Source organism: Alexandromys fortis, unplaced genomic scaffold (genome assembly GCF_014885135.2).
Source record: "Alexandromys fortis isolate MF-2015 unplaced genomic scaffold, M_Fortis_MF-2015_v1.1 scaffold_56, whole genome shotgun sequence".
Taxonomy (NCBI): Eukaryota; Metazoa; Chordata; class Mammalia; order Rodentia; family Cricetidae; genus Alexandromys; species Alexandromys fortis.
In genome coordinates, this window is record NW_026067935.1 from 7161828 (window position 1) to 7181543 (window position 19716).

Below are 19716 nucleotides of genomic sequence, written 5' to 3' on the forward strand. Positions count from 1 at the left end.
CCCACCGCACCTGGCCTAATATATTTATCTCAACTCATATTTCTTTACTGATCTATTAATAAAGAGTTATAAATTCTTGCAGTTATAGTAGTTGTTACTCTAAATGTATTTATGACAATCACAGTTGTTAAAATTCTTCAGGAAATTCATTTTTAAATTTTTTTGATTTCAGGTATAATTTCTCATAAATTTTGCAATCTGATTAGTTTTTTTATAGTATATTTCTAGTATAACTCTTTAGTTTAAAACATGAAAAATTTGGGGCTGGAGAGATGTCTCAGAGGTTAAGAGCACTGACTGCTCTTCCAGAGGTCCTGAATTCAATTCCCAGCAACTACATGGCAGCTCACAACCATCTGTTATGAGATCTGGTGCCCTTTTCTGGCCTGCAGGCATATATTCAGTCAGTACACTGTGAACACATTAAATAAATGACTCTTGGCTTCTTGCTATCTATTAAAAAAACCATGAAAAATCTAGTTATAAAGATAACTCAGTAACTAAAGTATTTGATGCACAAGAATAAGAGTTCAGATCCCCAGAATCTAGGTAATCCCAGAGTGCCTACAGTGAGGTGGGAGGTGGAGACAGGGATCTCCTGGTACAGAGCAATAAATGGGAAACTATACTTCCAGTTCAATGGAAGGTGAGGACTGGAACCCAAGGTTGTCTCTGACCTCCATGCACCATGCAGTGATATGCTTGCCTGGACTCACACATGAACATACACACCCACACAGTGATTACACACATTCATATATGCACATTACATGTACACATAGCATATGCTTACGTATAAAGAACTATCTGACGATTTATGTTGAAATTTATTCTAGATCTGTGGAAGAACTGCAGCTAAAACTTACAAAGGCTAATGAAAACGCAAGTGTCCTGCAGAAAAGTATTGGGGAAGTAACTCTTAAAGCTGAACAGAGCCAGCAGGAAGCAGCTAAAAAGCATGAAGAAGAAAAGAAAGTATTGGAGGACAAACTGTTGGAACTGGTAAGGAGACGCTGAGGGATGCTGGTAGAGCGGGGGTAGTCACGGTGTGGCCTCATGCCTCACTCCTTTCTTCTCTTCTTCAGGAAAAGAAGATGGAAACAAGCCACAACCAGTGTCAGGACCTGAGAGCCAAGTATGAAAAAGCCAGCTCAGAGACAAAAGCAAAGCATGAAGAAATCCTGCATAACCTACAGAAGATGCTGGTGGACACAGAGGAGAAGCTGAAGGCTGCTCAAGAGGCAAACAGAGGCCTGATGCAGGATGTGGAGGAGCTGAAAGCACAGGTCGACAAGGCCAAAGTATGTTCTGAGGCACAAACAGTGTGCTTGTGTTATATCTCAACTAAGTTCTGCGTAGAGGCTGCAGGAACTGAGTGACATGTGTGGCCTGTTAAACTCTGCATGCATGGCAGGGTGGTAAACTGCATCTTTTGTGGCTTTAAGTGTTCCATGCCAGCTCTTCTTCCTTGTAGGGGAGGGTAATGGCTATAGGTCTTTCCCGATATACTGTGTAGCCATCACCACCCCCTGCTGCTTGTCCCGAGTGGTTACAACCTCTTCCTGTTGCCTGGGCTCTGTCTGCTTGCTTGCAGTAGATTTTCTGTTTTGCAAAGCATCTTTCTCTGATCTTGGCTGAGGCTGCTCCACCTTGCACTAGGGTAAAGAGAGACAAAGCTCAGAAAAACAGGAGGCAGAGTCCAGGGAAGCAAGTGAGCATTGTATTGGAACTGGAGGAGAGCAACTGGCGAGCAGAGTCTTACAGAAAGAACTAGAGCTCTGGAGAGGGCTTTGAAGCTCTGTGAACTTGCTGACAGCTCTGTGAAGCTGGCTTCAAGTAACTCAAGAAAATACCTTATTAGTTAGAAATAGTTAGAATTTTGTATATTGAATCTCAACTTATGTTGTCTGGATTGTATCTGTACCCCAATATATTCTTATACTTTGGTAACTTAGTAAAGTTTACCCTTTCAACTAATATTTAACTTTTTAGTGCTCAAAAATTATTTTTGTCTTAAATGTTTATTTTTAATGCATTAGAGAAATGTTTATGTACAAATTTACTAGAAAGGAATTATGAAAGAGAACTTGAAACTATTAAAAATCTCTTGATATTGGCTTAGTTGCAGAGTGCCAGCCTACTCTGCCCTAGTATCAAATCCCAGGACCAGAACAGACTAGCAACACAAAATCACACCACCTGCGTTGATTAAGAGAACCACGATACAGTACACGTCAAGTGGAATGGGTACAGTTTCCCCTCCTCTACGTGCTGTCCAAAGTTTCTCCTGTGTCCCTTTTCTCAAAAACCCCTCAGCTTGATACACCAACTAATGGTGGATATGATCCCCCTGTTTGATGCTACCTGCATGGTCCCCCATGTCTTAAGCCTTCAGTTTTGTAGATTACAGTACAGCCTTCTAATGACTATGTGAAGCTGTCCTGATTTTGGTGGTTTTATATAAACACCTTTTGGTTAAAATCCCAGGATTAGTCCTCTTTCAAATTCTTCATCTGGATATTTGATTTTGAGGAAGAGACCTGGTCATTCGTCCTCCTCACCTTAGACCATGAAACCCAACATGGCCAAGTTCAACAGAACCACCATATACAGGTTACCCATGCATGCTTCAGCATTGCCAGGGCATAAATTTCAAATTTCAATTTCATACTTGATTTTAGTGAGTTACAGCTCTGGAGAGTCTGATGAGACCTGAGTGTGTCGCCCCAAGGACGTTTCTATGTGCAGTCAGGAAGCTTTATGCATCCCTTCAAGAGGCCCCAGAGCCAGGAAGCCAGTGACGCAAACCTCTGCTGTCTAACCCAGGAGCCACTAGCTAGATAAAGCTGTGTAAAGTTAAATTTGTACGGCAGAAAATTCAGCTCTCTAGGTACATTCAGCACGTTCTGAGAGCTCACGTCACATGTCCACCATGGAATTCTGGGTAGTACCAGGATAGACATCATTAGCTTATCTTATAAATAGTACATTTACAAATACTTTATTGTAGCCAACAAAGCCTAGAAATTAGTCTGCATCTGAGTAATGTGTATATAATGCTGGCACTGACACTTTTAGCCTGTTGACTCCCCTTCCTACTGAGGAAGGGCTTAAACACTGATAACGTTTTCTTGCTACCTCTCATTTTGATTAACATAAACTCACTGATTTTGTCTTTGCCCCTGACTTATGGATCTTTTCTGAGATAGAAATAATCGAACAGAACAGTAAAAAAGTATTATTCCTAGTGTGCAAACCAGACAAGTTTTCAGAAATGATTTCCCACATCATTTCAAAGAGAAAAAGCTAATGGGCATTTTGCAGTTAATTTTGCCTTTTATTATCCCTTTATGCACTTGGCAGTTAGTTAAATTTACTTTTTATTATCCCTTTATGCAGTGCTTTTCTAGTTTTTATCCTTTTGTTATTCAGATAGTTTTTATGAGCGTATTGTAGAAAATTCTAGAATTTCATGGTTTAGGCCGCATTAAGTTCTTTGGGCTTGCATTTGTCTGCTTGGTTTCATTTTGTTCCCATTCTTTCCATCTTTTGTCCCTGTAGTCGCTAACTCATTTGTTAACATCAGCCAAAAAAGAGATTGAAGTAATGTCAGAAGAGCTGAGGGCTCTGAAGTCAGAGAAGCAGCTTCTTGTGCAGGAGACAAATGCTTTGCAGTTAGAGAAAGGTTCACTTTTATCAAAGCTTATAGAAGTGGAGACCAAGATAACTTTGCTTCAGGAAGACCAACAGAAACTGTGGGTAGTAAATGAAAGCCTCCATTTAGAGAAGGAGAAAGTCTTAGAAGAAAAGCAAGTTGCTGAGAAGCGTTTTCAGCAGGAGCATCGGGATAAGGAGTCCCTGGTGGTTGAGAGAGAGAAACTGCTTAAGGAAGTCAGTGTTGTGCAGGAAGAGCTCCTGAAGATGCACCTGGAGAACGATGCACTGGAAGCCTCCAAGGTGAGCATGCAGGTGCTCATCGAGGAGCTCCACTTCTGCAAGGATAAGCTGATGGCCATGTCCGAGAAGGCCCGGGCAGAGAAAGAGCATCTGGAGGGGCAAGTCAAGCAGCTCACTGCCGAGAATATGTTCTTGTCCAAAGATAAAGATGATGTCATACAGAAACTTCAGAGCGCTTACGAGGAGCTTGTCAAGGATCAAAAGGCCTTGGTCCAGGAGATCGATGAGCTCACGACTGAGAAAAAGTCAGCTGCAGAGAAGCAGCTGAGCCTTGATAACACTTGCCTTACCCTAAAGGCCGAGCGTGAGAACCTTCTCCAGAGCAACAGAGACCTGCAGTTTGAGAAGGACACGCTGCGCCAGGGCCAGGAGAAACTGAGCGCCAGCCTGGAGGCCACCCTGCATGTCAAACAGCTGCTCAGCACAGAGGCAGAGACTCTGCGCACGCAGCTAGATTGTGCCAGCAAAGCACTGAGGAAGGCAGAACTGGACACGAGACAGCTCCAGGCCACCAATGCAAGCCTCACAAAGCTCCTGGAAGAGATTAAGACCTGTCGGGCAATCACAGACTCGGAATGTATCCAGCTTCTCCACGAGAAGGAGAGCTTGGCAGCCTCTGAGAGGAAGCTCCTAGCAGAGAAAGAGGAACTGTTAAGTGAAAATAGACTCATCACTGAAAAACTCAGCAAACACTCAGAAGAGGCCACACATCTTGAGATGAGCCTAAATGAGAAGATCACGTACTTAACTTCTGAGAAGGAGATGGCTTGCCAGAAAATTGCTAGGCTTAAAAAGCAGCAGGATAGCCTCTTGAAAGAAAAATCAGCACTAGAGATGCAAAATGGAGATTTACTTGCTGAGAGGGAAAATTCTATCAAAACCATAGGAGATCTTAAAAGGAAGTATGACCAAGAGGCTTCAAACAGACGAATCATTGTGCAGGAGAAGATGAAGCTGCTCGGTAACATCGATGCTCTGAAGAAAGAGCTTCAGGAAAGAAAGAAGGAAAACCAAGAGCTGGCGAATAGCAAGTGCGACCTCTCCCTGATGCTGAAAGAGGCTCAGGATGCCAAGAAGAATCTTGAGGAAGAGCACACTAGCATGATGCAAGCCAAGGAGAACTTGAACACCGAGCTGAAGACTTGCTGCTCCGAGAAGAACATCTTGCTGAGGGACGGCTTGAACCTGCAGGAAGAGTGCCAGAAATTAAATGAGGAGATTCGTGAAATTCAGCAGACCTTAATCCTAGAGAAGGAGGCCAGGGCAAAGGAAAACGAGGCCTCTTTATATGAAAACAACAAACTTCATGGGAGAATGGTGCTCTTGGAAGAGGAGATTCAGGGGCTGAGGGCATGTACTGAGCAGCTCCAGACTGAGAATTTTACACTCGTCCAAGAAAAGACCAACTCAGAGCAAAAAGTGGTGGAAATCATTAAGGAAAAGGAACTCCTGAGTGCAGAAACAGCTCAGCTCGCTGCCAATATTGAGACCCTCAAAAGCGACTTTGCTGCCCTTTCCAAGTCCAAGTTGGAACTGCAAGAACTACACAGCTGCCTCACCAAGATCCTGGATGACCTCCAGCTGAACCACGAGGTGGCGGTGACCGAGAGAGCCGAGGTGCTTCAGGACAACAAGAACCTCCTGGCTGAGAAACGAGAAATGAGGCTGAGGAATGAAGAGGTCCTGAAGGAGAAGGAGAAGCTGGAAGAAAGCTACTTCATCCTCCAGAAGGAGATTAGCCAGCTGGCCCAGACCAACAGCCACATTTCAGCCAACCTCCTAGAATCCCAAAGTGAAAACCGTATTTTGAGAAAAGACAAGAGCAAGCTTACCCTTAAAATTAGAGAGCTTGAGACCCTTCATTCATTCACGGTAAAGTGAGAGGTTCAAGTCTTGAGAGCACCCAGACTCCTCACGAACTGTACAAACATTAGTGGCATAGGTGATTTCTCTGCTTTGTAGCCAAGGGAAATCCACCTGAGTAAGCCAACTGTGTGTGTATGTCCAGCTTTTCATTATAACCAGGAAGGCTGACTCATGAATGTCCAATTGTAGTTGTCTCTCCCCATTTCACAAAGACCTGAGAGCTATGAATAAAAAAGATTCATATTTTCCCTTTTAATTTAAGCGAAGCATTGTTAACTGTAAAAGTTAACTATTTTCTTGGAGATTTTAGAGCACTATTAGAATGTGTACACACTGAAATACAGTCTGCTATTTGACTTTTATTTCATTCATTATGTCTGTCCTTTTGGAGATGAAAGATGCCACTGAAATCTCCATGTTAATAGTAGAGCGTGTATAATAAATACAAAATTCTCATGAACATTATTAAGCCCACCAAATGAAATTATAATCAAATGTCTTAAGATAGTTTTGATTATTTTTGATATTAGAAGCTAAGAATTTTTATTCCTATATATAATCTTTTTTATTCATAGACATGGTTATATTCATTACTCAGTTTCTCTCATAGATTTTCCCATTCGGTGCTTATCATGGAACACTTGAGCCTTAAATTATAATTGCCAAAATAATTTATATTAGTATATGAAAAAATTTTAGCTTACATTGAGTGATTTCAGCCAGCAGTGGTGGCGCACTCCTTTAATCCCAGCACTCGGGAGACAGAGGCAGGCAGATCTCTGAGTTTGAGGCCAGCCTGGTCTACAAGAGCTAGTTCCAGGACATGCACCAAAGTTACAGAGAAACCTTGTCTCTAAAAAACCAAAAAAAAAAAAAAAATTGAGTGATTTCAAAAGCTCCAAATTGAAATAGCCAGAAAAATATTCTACACTTACACCGATAGTTTAAGAGCCATCCAGTTATGTAGGGTAGTTATTCATCATCACCAAATAGTCTGTCAGAGTGATGAGCTCATGCCTGTCAATGGAACTTGGAGCTTGGATGTAGGTTTAGATGGATGTGAGAACATGGAGATGGTTGAAGCGCAGACTCAGGAAAAATGACACGGGAAGGGTCCATTACCTTGTTCTCCTTCACAGTCAGACCCTTCCTGTCTCGGTTTGCCTCAGGGTTGCCGCCTCTCATCCTCTATGTGCTGCTTAGGCACGCAGACTGAGAGCAGCCTTGGCAGTGCCTTCTGAATGTCCCTGATGGTGCAGGAGAGAGTGTCCTTCTCGCCTCCTCACTGTGTCCCTTTGTGCTCAGGCTTCTCAGACCGCAGAAGATGCCATGCAGATCATGGAACAGATGACCAAAGAGAAGACAGAAACGCTGGCCTCCTTGGAGGACACCAAGCAAACAAACGCAAAACTACAGAATGAAGTAAGCTTTCCAACTTCATGGAATGTTTGGTCACTTAAGAGTGTGTCTTTTTGAAGTGTGGACTTACAGGTTTGATCTGTGTTAGAGTTGAATGCATAACATGCCATGATAATGTTAAATAAATTAATTGCTTTATTATATAATGCACTAAACTTCATGGATTCAAGGGGACACTAGTTACGGTAATGCGTACCTATGGACACAGAACTTGGGAGGTAGCCGCAGAAGGATTAGGAATTCAAGGCTAGTCTGGGCTACATGAGGTCCTGTCTAAACAAACAACCCGCCCCCAAAATGAAAAGGAAGCTCTAATATTGTCATTCTTAGATAACTACTTAGTGATGACACTTTCTAGTTTTCATAATCCTTCTTTTTAATCCTACACATTTCCCCCTGAACTTTTTCCTAATTTGGTGCCAACACATTCTATTTCTCTAGCCCCAATATAGGCTTTTTCTTGGCATCCTTTTGTGTTATCTTGAATGAGTCATTTCTAGAGCTGGGACGAATCTGTGGCATTGGGTTATCCCTTTTCTACCTGCAAGTAGCATTTTCCTTTGGACCTTTCCCATCTTCCTGAAAAGCTGCTATCTGAATAGCCAGTTACCTCACTAAAGTGGTCTGTGACCTTCTGTGTAGCTCCTGGTGCTTTTTTTAAGTCACAGGCAGGTAGGACATTCAGAAACTCGTTCATAGGAAGGGACTGCCAGGCGGGATAACTTCATGAAGACATTTGAGGTAATTAGGGTAAATAAAAGCTTATAGAGAGTGCACTCAGATGCAAATTAAAATTAGAAGCCTGAAAATAAAAGGTTTTCCTAGAGGATGGGATCAGGCAGAATTGTGTCCTCCCTCAGTGTATCTGTTGCTGCCGGATCATAAGGTAGATAACCTGTTTCATGTGCCCATTACTGTGCTTTATTTCCTTGGTTCATAAATCTAGGCTCTTAAGGAATATTAAAAGGAAGGTGGTGATGTTAAAATTAGCATGTCACTTTCTGGATTTCTGGTTGATGGCATATGACATGACAAAGAGCGACAACTCCATTCTCTGGCTCTAAGAGATAAGAACATAAAGCCCCGATGGCTAGCCTGGCCCCAGAACCACAGCTTGTATGGAGGAAGGAGAGAACAAACTCCGACCTTTGTAGATAACGCCTTTGCTAGAACTCCCCACTAGAGGGCGGGCAGGCTAAAATGGAATGTGTGTGAGCACCCTTCAATCTTGCTGCATGGCTTCTTCCTCCTCATAGAAATTAAGATGGATAACAATTTCCCCCAACTGACAAATGGTTGATTCAAATAAATAAGTTCTGTAATGAGAATTGCATAAGTTTAGAACTGACCTTTATTTGGAAATATCTCCTACATTACTAGTCAGTTGTGGGGGGACGAGTTTTGTTTGATTACAAAAATTTTGTTGTTGTTTTTGTTGTTGTTGTTGTTGTTTTCGAGACAGGGTTTCTCTGTAGCTTTGGAGCCTGTCCTGGAACTAGCTCTTGTAGACCAGGTTGGCCTCGAACTCACAGAGATCCGCCTGCTTCTGACTCCAGAGTGCTGGGATTAGAGGTGTGAGCCACCACTGCCCGGCTCAAAGATTGATTCTTGATAATGTCGCTGTTTGACAATCCATTTCTTGCTTTTTTTTTTTTTTTTAAAAAAAACTTATTTATTAATTATGTATACAGGGTTCTTCCTGCATATATGCCTTCAGGCCAGAAGAGGGCACCAGATCTCATTACTGATGGTTGTGAGCCACCATGTGATTGCTGGGAATTGAACTCAAGACCTGTGGAAGAGCAATCAGTGCTCTTAACCTCTGAGCCATCTTGCCAGCCCCCTATTTCTTGCTTTTTAAAGATGGATTGTTTTGAATGGCAACCTCAGTGGCAAGTATTGAGGATTGTACAAGAAACAAACAAACAAAAGCACACAGACTAAAGAAACTTCTGTTTTAATGTACACTGGTAATTTGGTTTGGCATTTGGCCAGGTGTACAGGAAACGCAGGACTGAATGAAGAGGATGACCAGCTTGTCGTGTGTAGTCTCTTCTCCAGACGACTCTTCCTGTCGCTTGTGACAAATGACTAATTTCATCTATTTTTAAATGCGTGTTTTTGTGAATAATTTATCCAGCCGTGGCACTGAAAAATGAGAAAATTTCACCATTTTTTTTCTCTTTGTCTTTCAGTTGGACACACTTAGAGAAAACAACTTGAAAAATGTAGAAGAGCTGAACAAATCAAAAGAGCTTCTGAATGTAGAGAACCAGAAAATGGAAGAATTCAAAAAAGAAATGTAAGTTTTAAAAAGGAAAGCAATACTGTCTTTAAAGTGCTGAAAAGGTTTGCAAAGTAGTTGTCCAAAATGCATTCCCCACAAGCAAGTTCAGTAACCACCATAGGAACCACAGCTAAACTGAAGATCAAAGGGAACTGGGCTAGCTGCTGAAGTAAGAAACATGGAGTTTGAATCTGACTTTGTAAAGCTGTAGAATATATGGATGGCCATGTATCAAAGGTAAATTTGTATGTTTACGTGATAGCTAGTTATAACATGTAGAACTATAAGATCTTTTTATTAATAAGTCCTTCAAAAGTGGAGCATGATGGTGCACACCTTTAACCCCAGCATTTGGGAAGCTGAGGCAGATGATCTCTGTGAGTTCAAGGCTAGCCCGGTCTATACAGTGAGTTCCAGGACTGCCAGGACTATTACACAGAGAAACCCTGTCTCAGAAAACAAAACAAAACTAAATCCTTTAAAACTTTTTTTTTTAAATAGAAAAGAAGTTAGACGTGGTGGTACATGCCTATAACTCTAAGTACTTAAGAGAGTCTGAGACAGTACAGCTGTTGTAAATTAAAGGCCAGCCTGGCCTACATAGTAAATTGTAGACTAGCCTGGGCTTTAGAGTGAGACCCTGTCTTTTTTAAAAAAAAGAAAAAGAAAAAGAAAGGAAGGAAAAAGAAAATGAATAAAAACTCAATATATCATTTTCAAGATTTTCAGTGTCTTGAGTCTCTATCTCCAATACTTTGATTTTAAAAGTAATCCAGTCTTCTGACACAGACAATAATTCTCTTTACTGGAAAACATTTTCTTTGGATTTTTCCCATCAGCCTACTGCCTAGCTTCAAGCTGACTGTGTTTCTTATGGTGATACCACCCAAGCCCTTGCCTATCAAGCTTGGCTGTTTATATTTGCCAGAGATTGGTGTTGATGTGGTACTGTAAGTGATGGTTAGTGTATCGATTTCACTTGGTCTTTCAGTTAACTGCACCCTATCCACTGTGAGCCCAGAGAGCCAGAGCCAGTTAATCTGGTGAGCCCATTGTCCTTCACACACGGAATCAGTAGGCTAAGAAGGATGTGCAGAAGGATCTTGTTTCCCACCTTCAGGGCTCCACATCATTTATAACTAATAAATAGGCGATGTCCGAGCAAAATTAAGGGGGTTGGTTCCAAGCTTCTGTTACTGTACCATCAGCCTCAGTCTGTTTGTTTTCGTTCTTGGATTGAACACTAGGTATGGGAGCTTACACCTGTGGTTCCCACACTTGAAGTTCTGAAGCAGGAGGACTGCAACAAGTTTGAGGGCAGCCTCAGCTACATAACAAGCTGCAGGTCAACTCGAGATATGGAGATTGTCTCTAAAAAAGTCTAAAAACTATCACCACAAACAAAACTTTGTCGCACGAATTCTAGTTGGCCTTAATAATAAAGCCTAGAGTCAGATGTAGGGGTTAATGCTGAAGATCAAAGAAGCAGAGGCCAGCCACTAGAGAGTGCTCAGACCGAGTGGCAATCCTGTCCAGACTCCATCTGTCTCAGACTGCCCTGAGCTCCTGTCTCCTCCCTTCCTTTCCTCTCTTCACCCAGCCATATCACTCCCGTCTCCACCTCCCTAGTGCTGGGATTAAAGGCGTGGGATCCCAAGTGCTGGGATCACCTTTGAGCTCTTGTTTCTTCTTTAGACAGATTCAGTCTTGTGTAGCTATATGAGATGCTCAGCAAACTCCAGGGATCCTCCCATCTCTGCCCCACAGCACTGGAGTACTGTGGAATATTTCAATGCACTGTGAAACTCCAAGACTTTGGTAATAAAATTAACCTTGGATCAGGGGGCAGAGCCAGCAACTAGTTGACAAGCATTAGCCATAGAGAGTATAGAAGACCAGGTTCAGGGAGTGTCTAGTTAGGATTTTATTGTATGAAGAGACACCATGATCACAGCAACTCTTATAAAGGAAAACAATTAATTAGGGCTTGCTTATAGTTCAGAGGTTTATTCCATTATCATCATGGTGGGAAGCATGATGGTGTTCAGGCAAACATGGTACTGGAGAGGTAGCTGAGACTTCTACGTCTGGATCAGCAGCAGCAGGAAGAGAATGCCACACTGGGCCTACCTTAAGCATCATCCCAGTGATACTTCCTCCAATAAGAACATACCTCCTAATAGTGCCACTCCCTATGGGGGCCATTTTTATTCAGACCAGCCCAGGGAGAACCCTATCTCAGAACATAAATGGAGAGTGACTGAAGAAGAAAGCGTCCACCCATGTGTCACACACACTTACGTGCACTCATGCACACACGCATTCACATATAAATAAGAACACATATGCTTTATACAAAGAAACTAACATTTAGTTACATCCAAACAGGGTGTATTTAAGTACAGTTTAGCAATTTTCCCCTGTGACCCAAGTAGTTCTGCTCCCTGGAGTGTGGGGCACTGAGGTGCTGCTGTCTCCCATTGCTAGAGTGTGGCGCACTGAGGTGCTGCTGTCTCCCATTGCTATAGTCCCACTCTTGAGCTCTCTCTGGGCCACAGTAGGTACTGGAGGGGCAGAGCCACAGTGGGTCTAAGCAAGAGAGCTCTTGTGTTTAGATAGCATTTTCATTTTATACCGATCGTTACGTAGGACTAGACCTTGGGTGAGTGTGCCCACTAAATTTCTCACTTAATCGTGTCCTGTCACCCTTCCCAATTTGTGTCGGATCAGTGCTGTAAAGAGACAAACTGGCTCCTGCAGCTGTGGAGCGCCTGCTTAGCATGTGTGAGGGTGGGAGTGGAAGGTTGTCCTTACAGCTGGGTGTGGTGCGTGGTGCAGGTCTGGCCTGCAGTCCCTGAAATCAGGAGCCAAGCTGGAGGCTTACTCTGCTTCAGGTCAGCTAGTGCTATCTAGTGAGAACCTCTCTCACCCCTGATGCCAGCCAGCTGCTGTTATAGGAGTGGAAGCCTATCTTTGGTTTCCTTCCTTCCTTCCTTCCTTCCTTCTCTTTCTTTCCTTTACTTTTCTTTCTTTCTTTCTTTTCTTTTCTTTTTTGGACAAGGTTTCTCTTGTGTCTGTCCTGGAACTAGCTCTTGTAGATCAAGTTGGTCTCAAACTCACAGAGGTCTTCCTGCCTCTGCCTCCCAAGTGCTGGGATTAAAGGTGTGCGCCACCACCACCACCACCACCACCACCACCACCACCACCACCACCACCACCACCACCACCACCACCACCAGCTCTATCTTTCTTCTGATACTGCCCTGAGGGAAGTTGCTGAGAAGGGAGAGAGGCAGGTCCTGTGCCAGGGCTACTTTAGATTCTCTCTGCCTACCAGGCCTGAGGAAATTCCCTCTTCCTGTCCTCGACAAGGCACCCCATGGCTAGATCTGAACTTTGCATAGAAACTAGAGGAAGGAGGCCTGGGGAGTCAGTGAAAAGCCCTGACCTGTGACTCTGCCCTTGTCTTGGCCCCACTTCAAGGCAAGGCCATCTCAAAGGACTGTGTCATGGGAACAGTACTTCTTGGCTCGCTGTGCATTCCTTAGTTGCATTTTTCAGTGCCTAAAGCTAGAGAATGTGCAGTCGCTGTGTATATGTGTGTGTGTGCGTGTGTATGAGTGTGTGTGGCTTAGCAAATGCACAGTGCTGGCCATGCCCTCACCTTATGGAACTGAGCCAGAGCAGCTGCAGCGTTCTGACCGAGCTTCCTCTCTCAGCCAGTGCTCTTCCAGCTGGAACCCAGCAGCCATGATGTAGGGCTGTCTCCATGCTCCCAGCTAGGGGTGCTCCAAGAGAACCCTTGGCTTTGGTTAGCCAGAATGGTTAGTAAATGGTTGCAATACAAGCATGAAGGCTGACTTTGGACCCGTAATACCTGAGTAAAACGCTGGAATTGACTGGTGCACACCTGTAGTGCCAATGCTGGGGAGGCAGAAGTAGGAACACTCCTGGGACTTGCTGGTGCCATCTCGCTGATCCGCGAGCTCCAGGCTCAGTGAGAGAATCGTCTTGTAAGATGGAAAGGAATTGAAGACCTCTGGCCTCACGTGTGTATGCACACAGACTTGTATATGTGCCCATGAACACACACACAAAGTTGTTAGAAAGTTTTTTTTTAATTTCTTGTGGTATTTGAGATGGAACCCAGCTCTGTGGAGTTGCTTACATGAATTCTGGGGAACTGAGTCCTGAGGCTCACGTGGGGGCTGCTGAGCCCTAGTGGCCATTTATTGAATAACTTTGGTTTCTTGTTTGAATTCTTTTTTTACTGCAGGTTCTGTTTTTTTCTTTTTAGGAGGTTGTACTAAGCAAGTGTTGTACCACTAAGCCACATCCCCAGCCCCACAGAATATTCTTTTTTGTTTTCTGTTTGTTCTTTTGAGACAAGATCTCTCTCTATCTATCTACAGCCATGGCTGTCTTAAAGCATGCTATGTAGATCAGGCTGACCAGGCTCACAGAGATCCACCTTCTTTAGCTTCTTGAGTGTTGGGATTAAAGGCATTTGCCATTACACCCAACCTCACTGTATGTTCTTTAAAACAGTGTTTTCAAAAACTTATAAAACTAAAATATGTGTGCATGATGAAAAAGAAAAAAAAAAGAGGCAGAAGAGGAACACAGTATCACTGCTGATGAACCAGGTATGGTGGCGTACACTGTAATCCCAGCACACAGGAGGCCACGGCAGCAAGATTTCAAAGTCAAGGCTAGGTTTAAAAGAATAGAAAGACCGTGTATCAAAAAATAGAAAAGTTCTTTTTTCCCCTGAGACATGGTTTCCCCGTGTAACAGCCCTGGCTGTTTGACACTCACTCTGTAGTCCAGGCTGGCCTCAAACTCAGAGATCCGCCTGCCTCTGCCTCCCAAGTGCTGGGATTAAAGGTGCGCCTTCACCATTCCACTAATAAAAAAGTTACTATGAAGTCAGTGACAACCTGTAAACAAATGTTTCCTGTTCTGACCGTCTGCTCCCAAATAATTACTCAGAGGCTTATATTAATTATAAATGCTCAGCTGATAGCTCAGGCTTGTTACTAGCTAACTCTTATATTTAAATTAATCCATATTTCTTTTTTTTTTTTTTTTTTTGGTTTTTCGAGACAGGGTTTCTCTGTGGCTTTGGAGCCTGTCCTGGAACTAGCTTTGTAATTTGTAATTATGGGCAGTCTCGAACTCACAGAGATCCGCCTGTCTCTGCCTCCCGAGTGCTGGTATTAAAGGCGTGCGCCACCATCGCCCGGCTCTTTGTAAAAATTCTAATTTAGTATGTCATGAGAATTTATAGATTTATTCTCCTAAATCTTCATGAGGTTATCATAGAGTACATATTATATAGGTAGATGGAAAATTAAAAATTGAGAACATTGAAGATGCCAAGCACTGACACCCATTAGACAAATTAAAAATAGATGCATTCATGCATCAGCAGATGGATTCATACCCAGATGACTAGATTCAGAATCCAGCCATGTATGACAGCTTGCTAAGTAGAGTTTACCCAGCATAGACCTACTTAAAACCCAAAATTGCTTCAAAACCTTCTTTGGCATAAAACTAGGATCTAGTGATTAAGTAAAAATATTTTGAATAGCCATATATAAAAGATAATAGTTCAGAATGTATGTTTAGGTTAATTTTAATAATGAGAAAATGCCTAATAATGTCTACCTTATTGTTTGTGTTGGCATTATGATATGTCTTATCTGGTAGGTTGTGTTATGGTTTTATTTGCTTCTTTTAATTAGCAGTTAGCAGTGTAGAAAGAATACCATCAAATAACTGCTATTTGGTTAGAAAAAAAATTCCTTTGGGCATTTCACTTCCCATTGTCCTAAAAATATACTCAGATTCCCAACAGCACCTGACTGTGATGGACACTGGTAAATGGGACCACTGGATTTTTATTTCACCAAGAGAAACATAGATGAAAAGATCTGTGCCTCTGGAACAGAGGGCCTTGGCAGCCCGTTAAATTGCTATCGCCGTAGTGGGTTTTAGTATAATAATTTCACGGACACAGAAGTGAAAGATGAAGGCTATACTGATCATGTCATTTGTCATCTGTTTCACAGCAATTTGTTTTTCTGTGGGGTATGGGCGGTAATAGAGTAGAGATAGTGTTTGTTGGGTATTTTAAAATGTCGTAATTATGGGCAGCCAATCTCTTTTTGAGAGATTAAAACGTGACCTCTCCTTCATATAGATAACGTAGTCTTTTGTTATTATAGATCTTATCGGGCATGTGACCCAGATCTATTTTCCTCAGTGCTGTGAAGCTGTTGTCTCCCACAGTTTCTTTGCTTGTCTTGTTTCTATGGTAACCCTGCGCTCACTGTCCTTGCAGAGAAACCCTAAAGCAGGCAGCAGCTCAGAAGTCCCAGCAGCTTTCGGCACTGCAGAAAGAGAACGTCAAACTTGCCGAGGAGCTGGGGAGAACGCGGGACGAAGTCACAAGTCATCAAAAGGTCAGTGGACCTTCAGTGGGGGGTTTTAGATCTGGGGTGCTGGCACCTGCTGTTCTTGCAGCCTTCCTAGAGGCTGCTCAGATTTGCTCCATGTGACTAGGGTGTTTCAAACGGGTTGGCTCATTTACCTGCATTATGTGTCTGCTTGCCTTCAGGGAGGCACACGCTGTAGGACTTAGGGTCACAGTGAACCGACAGTCCCATGAACACACCACACACACTAGCAGCAACAGCACCTGACCTTAAAGCAATGAGGAAAGGTCCTTATTAGATAATCTTCTAGTTGCACCATTAAAGGCGAAGAACCAAGCATTATCTTCTCCCTACCACAGCTCTGATTCCAAAATTATTTTTCTCTTAAGATTTTCCCCCCCTCTTTCACTGAAATTGGTTTTAGGGATACGGGTTCTAAGAATATGGTTTTGTTGTAAAGGTTACCAGATGATTTCGGTAGTACTTACACGATAGACTGTGAATCTGTGTGTGTTGATTTGTGGAATGTGGGTTCTAACTAGAGTGAATCCCAGTCTGTTTGCTGAGATCTCTGTCGCAGAGGTTTCTGACAGAAGTTACTTAAGCATGGGAACAGAACTGACTGTAAACAATGCTGTGTTGTGCTTTGAATTCATCTCTGATATTTGAATCAAAATGTTAGTCCCATCTGACCCCAGAGCTGCTGCTGGAATTTTTAACCATTTATGCTTGCTCTGCACTGCGAAGGAAAAGATCTCTCACGTCCACAAGCATTGGCTCTAACTAGGAAGAGTAGTTTGGAGTTACTGTGCTTCGATTTCATTAGGATGGTGCAGTGTGTGGGAAAAACACTTCCTTTTTTTCTTTTTATGTTTTTGGGGCAGGGTATCATTGGTTGGCCTGGAACTCACTATGTAGTACAGATTGGATTCAAAGTCAGAGCGAGGCTTCTGCTTCTACTACCCAAGTATTGGGAAAGTCACCATCTCCACAGTTTGTTTCAGACTTTTAAGATTCATATTACAGCTGTCCCCCTTTCCTCATTTCATGAAGGAAATTCTGCAGTCTCCCTGCTCCGAGTGGTGTTCTCAGGTGCTGCAGGTTGACAGTAGCCTAGTCACTGGTTCTTACTGTGTGGCGGGTACGCAGAGTGACAGTGGTAGCAGAAGATGGAAGCGCAGAGAAGATAGTAATTTGTTGAGCATCCTCTGGCAGGCAGTGTCACAGTGCTTGTCAGCTTCCTTGGCTTGGAAGAGAATCAGCGTGAGCTGACTTAAGCAGAGTCACTGCGCTCTTCTCTGATCAGCTTGTAGGAATTTGAGTTCATGGAAAGCAGAAGCCCCTTTGACCTGAGGAAGATTTTCTTTTCTCGTGTTGTTGGGGTGTTGGATACCAGGGTGTGTCACCGGTACTGGAGGTCTGTTCATTGGCTTTTCTTTCTTCTTCCTTTCTTTTCTTTCTCTTTCCAGCCTTCCTTTTCTTTTTGTTTTTTTTTTCCCCCATTCCTTTGAATATTTCTGGTAGAGACAGAGGATTCCCTCTGTAGAATGAACAGGGAGGTCACGCTGTGCTCTTACGCTGTCATCTGAACTGGACTAATTATGTTACTTATGTCTTACTGAGCTGGAAGGGGCTGAGGAAACCTCCTGACTCTTGGCTGAGTTTTCAAAGCCCTTCTCTATCTTAACAGCTCTTTACTTAGCTTCTACTGAAAAGATTTTGTGCTTAATGATTGAAAAGTCATTTTGCTGGGTGTTAGCAAATGACAACTACAACTACGAAATAAACTTTTTTAAAGAGTGGAAACTGGGAATGGTGAATGAGCCTGTCATCATAGCACTTGGGAAATAGAAGCACGAGGGTCAGGAGTTCAAGGCTAATGTGGGCTATATGAGAGACCTTGCTTTTAAAACAGACAACCAAAAAACTGGTTATTATGTCACTTTTAGATTGTTGTTTAATTTTTATTCAGAAAAGAAGTAAATGTCAACTAAAACATGATAGCTCTGATGATGGACAATGTCTGTGTTGTGTTTTTTTAATTGGGGATCAAACCTAGGGCCTAATACGTGTAAGACAAGCACTGTACCAACTGAGTTATATTCTTATATCCCCATCCCTGATTATGGAGATTTTTTATAAATGTTTATTTTATGTATATGAGTGACCTGTCTTCACACACACCAGAAGAGAGCACCAAATCTCATTACGGTTGGTTGTGAGCCACCATGTGGTTGCTGGAAATTGAACTCAGTACCTCTGGAATAGCAGTCAGTCCCCTTAACTGCTAAGCCATTTCTCCAGCCCCAATTATGGAGATTAAAAGAGATACTAGCCAGTAGTGGTAAACACCTTTAATCCTAGCCCTTGGGAGGCAGAGGCAGGTGAATCTCTGAGTTTGGTTTGTAGCCTGATCTACAGAGTAACTTCCAGAACAACCAGGGCTACACAGAGAAACCCTGTCTCAAAAAAACAAAAATAAATAGACAAATAAGTTAAAAAATAAAAGTGATGATAATAACCAAGAAAGATTATAGATCATTCTTGTCTTGATATGTGCAAAAGAATGGAGAAAATACCTGTTAAAAATAACCTAGCTGGGTGTGGTAGCTCACACCTACAACCCTAGTAATCCTACTACTTGGAGGTTTGCAAGTTTGAGGCCAGCCCAGGTCACATGGTTCCAGGTCAGCCTGAACTACATAGCGAGACCCTCTCTCAACAATCTGTTCATGCGTGCATATATGCAGTCATGTATACATATATAAAGTGGTTTACAAGCAGCCTTATTTTAAGGAAGATAAATAACCTTTCTGACTTTTACTGTGTTCTTTTTTGAACCTGTTTGCTAATTATTTCTGTAAAATTGTGAATATTTACTTAGTTAACTTCTTAGAGTTAAGTGAATTTTTTGTTGTTTTTCTTTTTGAAGTGTTGGGAATAAAACCTAGGTCTTTGTTTTGCATTAGTCAAGCGATTGGTTGTCTCTGTTAGAAACATAATATAAATGGACTAGGGCTGTAGGGCAGGAACAGAGTGTTTGCCTGGCATGCCTGAGATCCTGAGTTTTGTCTCTAGTGTCACAAAAGGAAGGATGAGAGAGGGGAACTACATAACGGTGTTGTAGAATAATCATTTAACTATGCAAAGATGTGTAAAGATGTGTTCCTGTTTTACCTTGCCTGCCTAAGGCACCTGATTGGTCTAATAAAAAGTTGGATTGCCAGTAGTGAGGGAGGAGGTATAGGCGGGCCTTCGGGCAGGGGAAATAAATAGGAGGAGGATTTAGACTCAGGAGAAGACAGACCAGGGAGATACCAGAAGCCAGCCATACAGACATGGTGGAAGCAGGTTCATTCATACAAAAGGAAAGACAGGTAAAAAGCCCGAAGCAAAACATAGATGAATAGAAACAGGTTAAATTAAGTTAAAAGAGCTAGTGGGACAAGCATAACCTAAGGTCAGACTTTCATAATTATTTGATTCCTTGCTTTATTTGGGAACTGGTTGGCGGCCCAAAGAAAAGACCAATTACATTAAAGAGCTGTAATGTTTGACAGAAATACTATTTTTAAAATATGGAACTTCAAAGCCGGGCAGTGGTGGCGCACGCCTTTAATCCCAGCACTTGGGAGGCAGAGGCAGGCGGATCTCTGTGAGTTCGAGACCAGCCTGGTCTACAAGAGCTAGTTCCAGGACAGGCTCCAGAGAAACCCTGTCTCGAAAAACCAAAAAAAAAAAAAA

At 42.6% G+C, this 19716-nt stretch overlaps 1 protein-coding gene across 8 annotated transcripts in view; it reads left to right on the plus strand.

Annotated features, from left to right (window-relative positions):
• Clip1 (CAP-Gly domain containing linker protein 1) overlaps nucleotides 1-19716 on the plus strand; it is a 118828-nt gene that overhangs the window by 73193 nt on the left and 25919 nt on the right. For 7 of the 8 annotated variants that reach the window (XM_050146520.1, XM_050146523.1, XM_050146525.1 and 4 more), the window contains 5 exons: nucleotides 837-1002; nucleotides 1086-1301; nucleotides 7129-7245; nucleotides 9438-9544; nucleotides 15879-15999. In XM_050146520.1, the coding sequence (XP_050002477.1) occupies nucleotides 837-1002; nucleotides 1086-1301; nucleotides 7129-7245; nucleotides 9438-9544; nucleotides 15879-15999 (727 nt within the window). Of the gene's footprint in view, nucleotides 1-836; nucleotides 1003-1085; nucleotides 1302-3561; nucleotides 5830-7128; nucleotides 7246-9437; nucleotides 9545-15878; nucleotides 16000-19716 lie in introns of all 8 variants that reach the window. The other variant, XM_050146528.1, reaches the window with a different exon arrangement.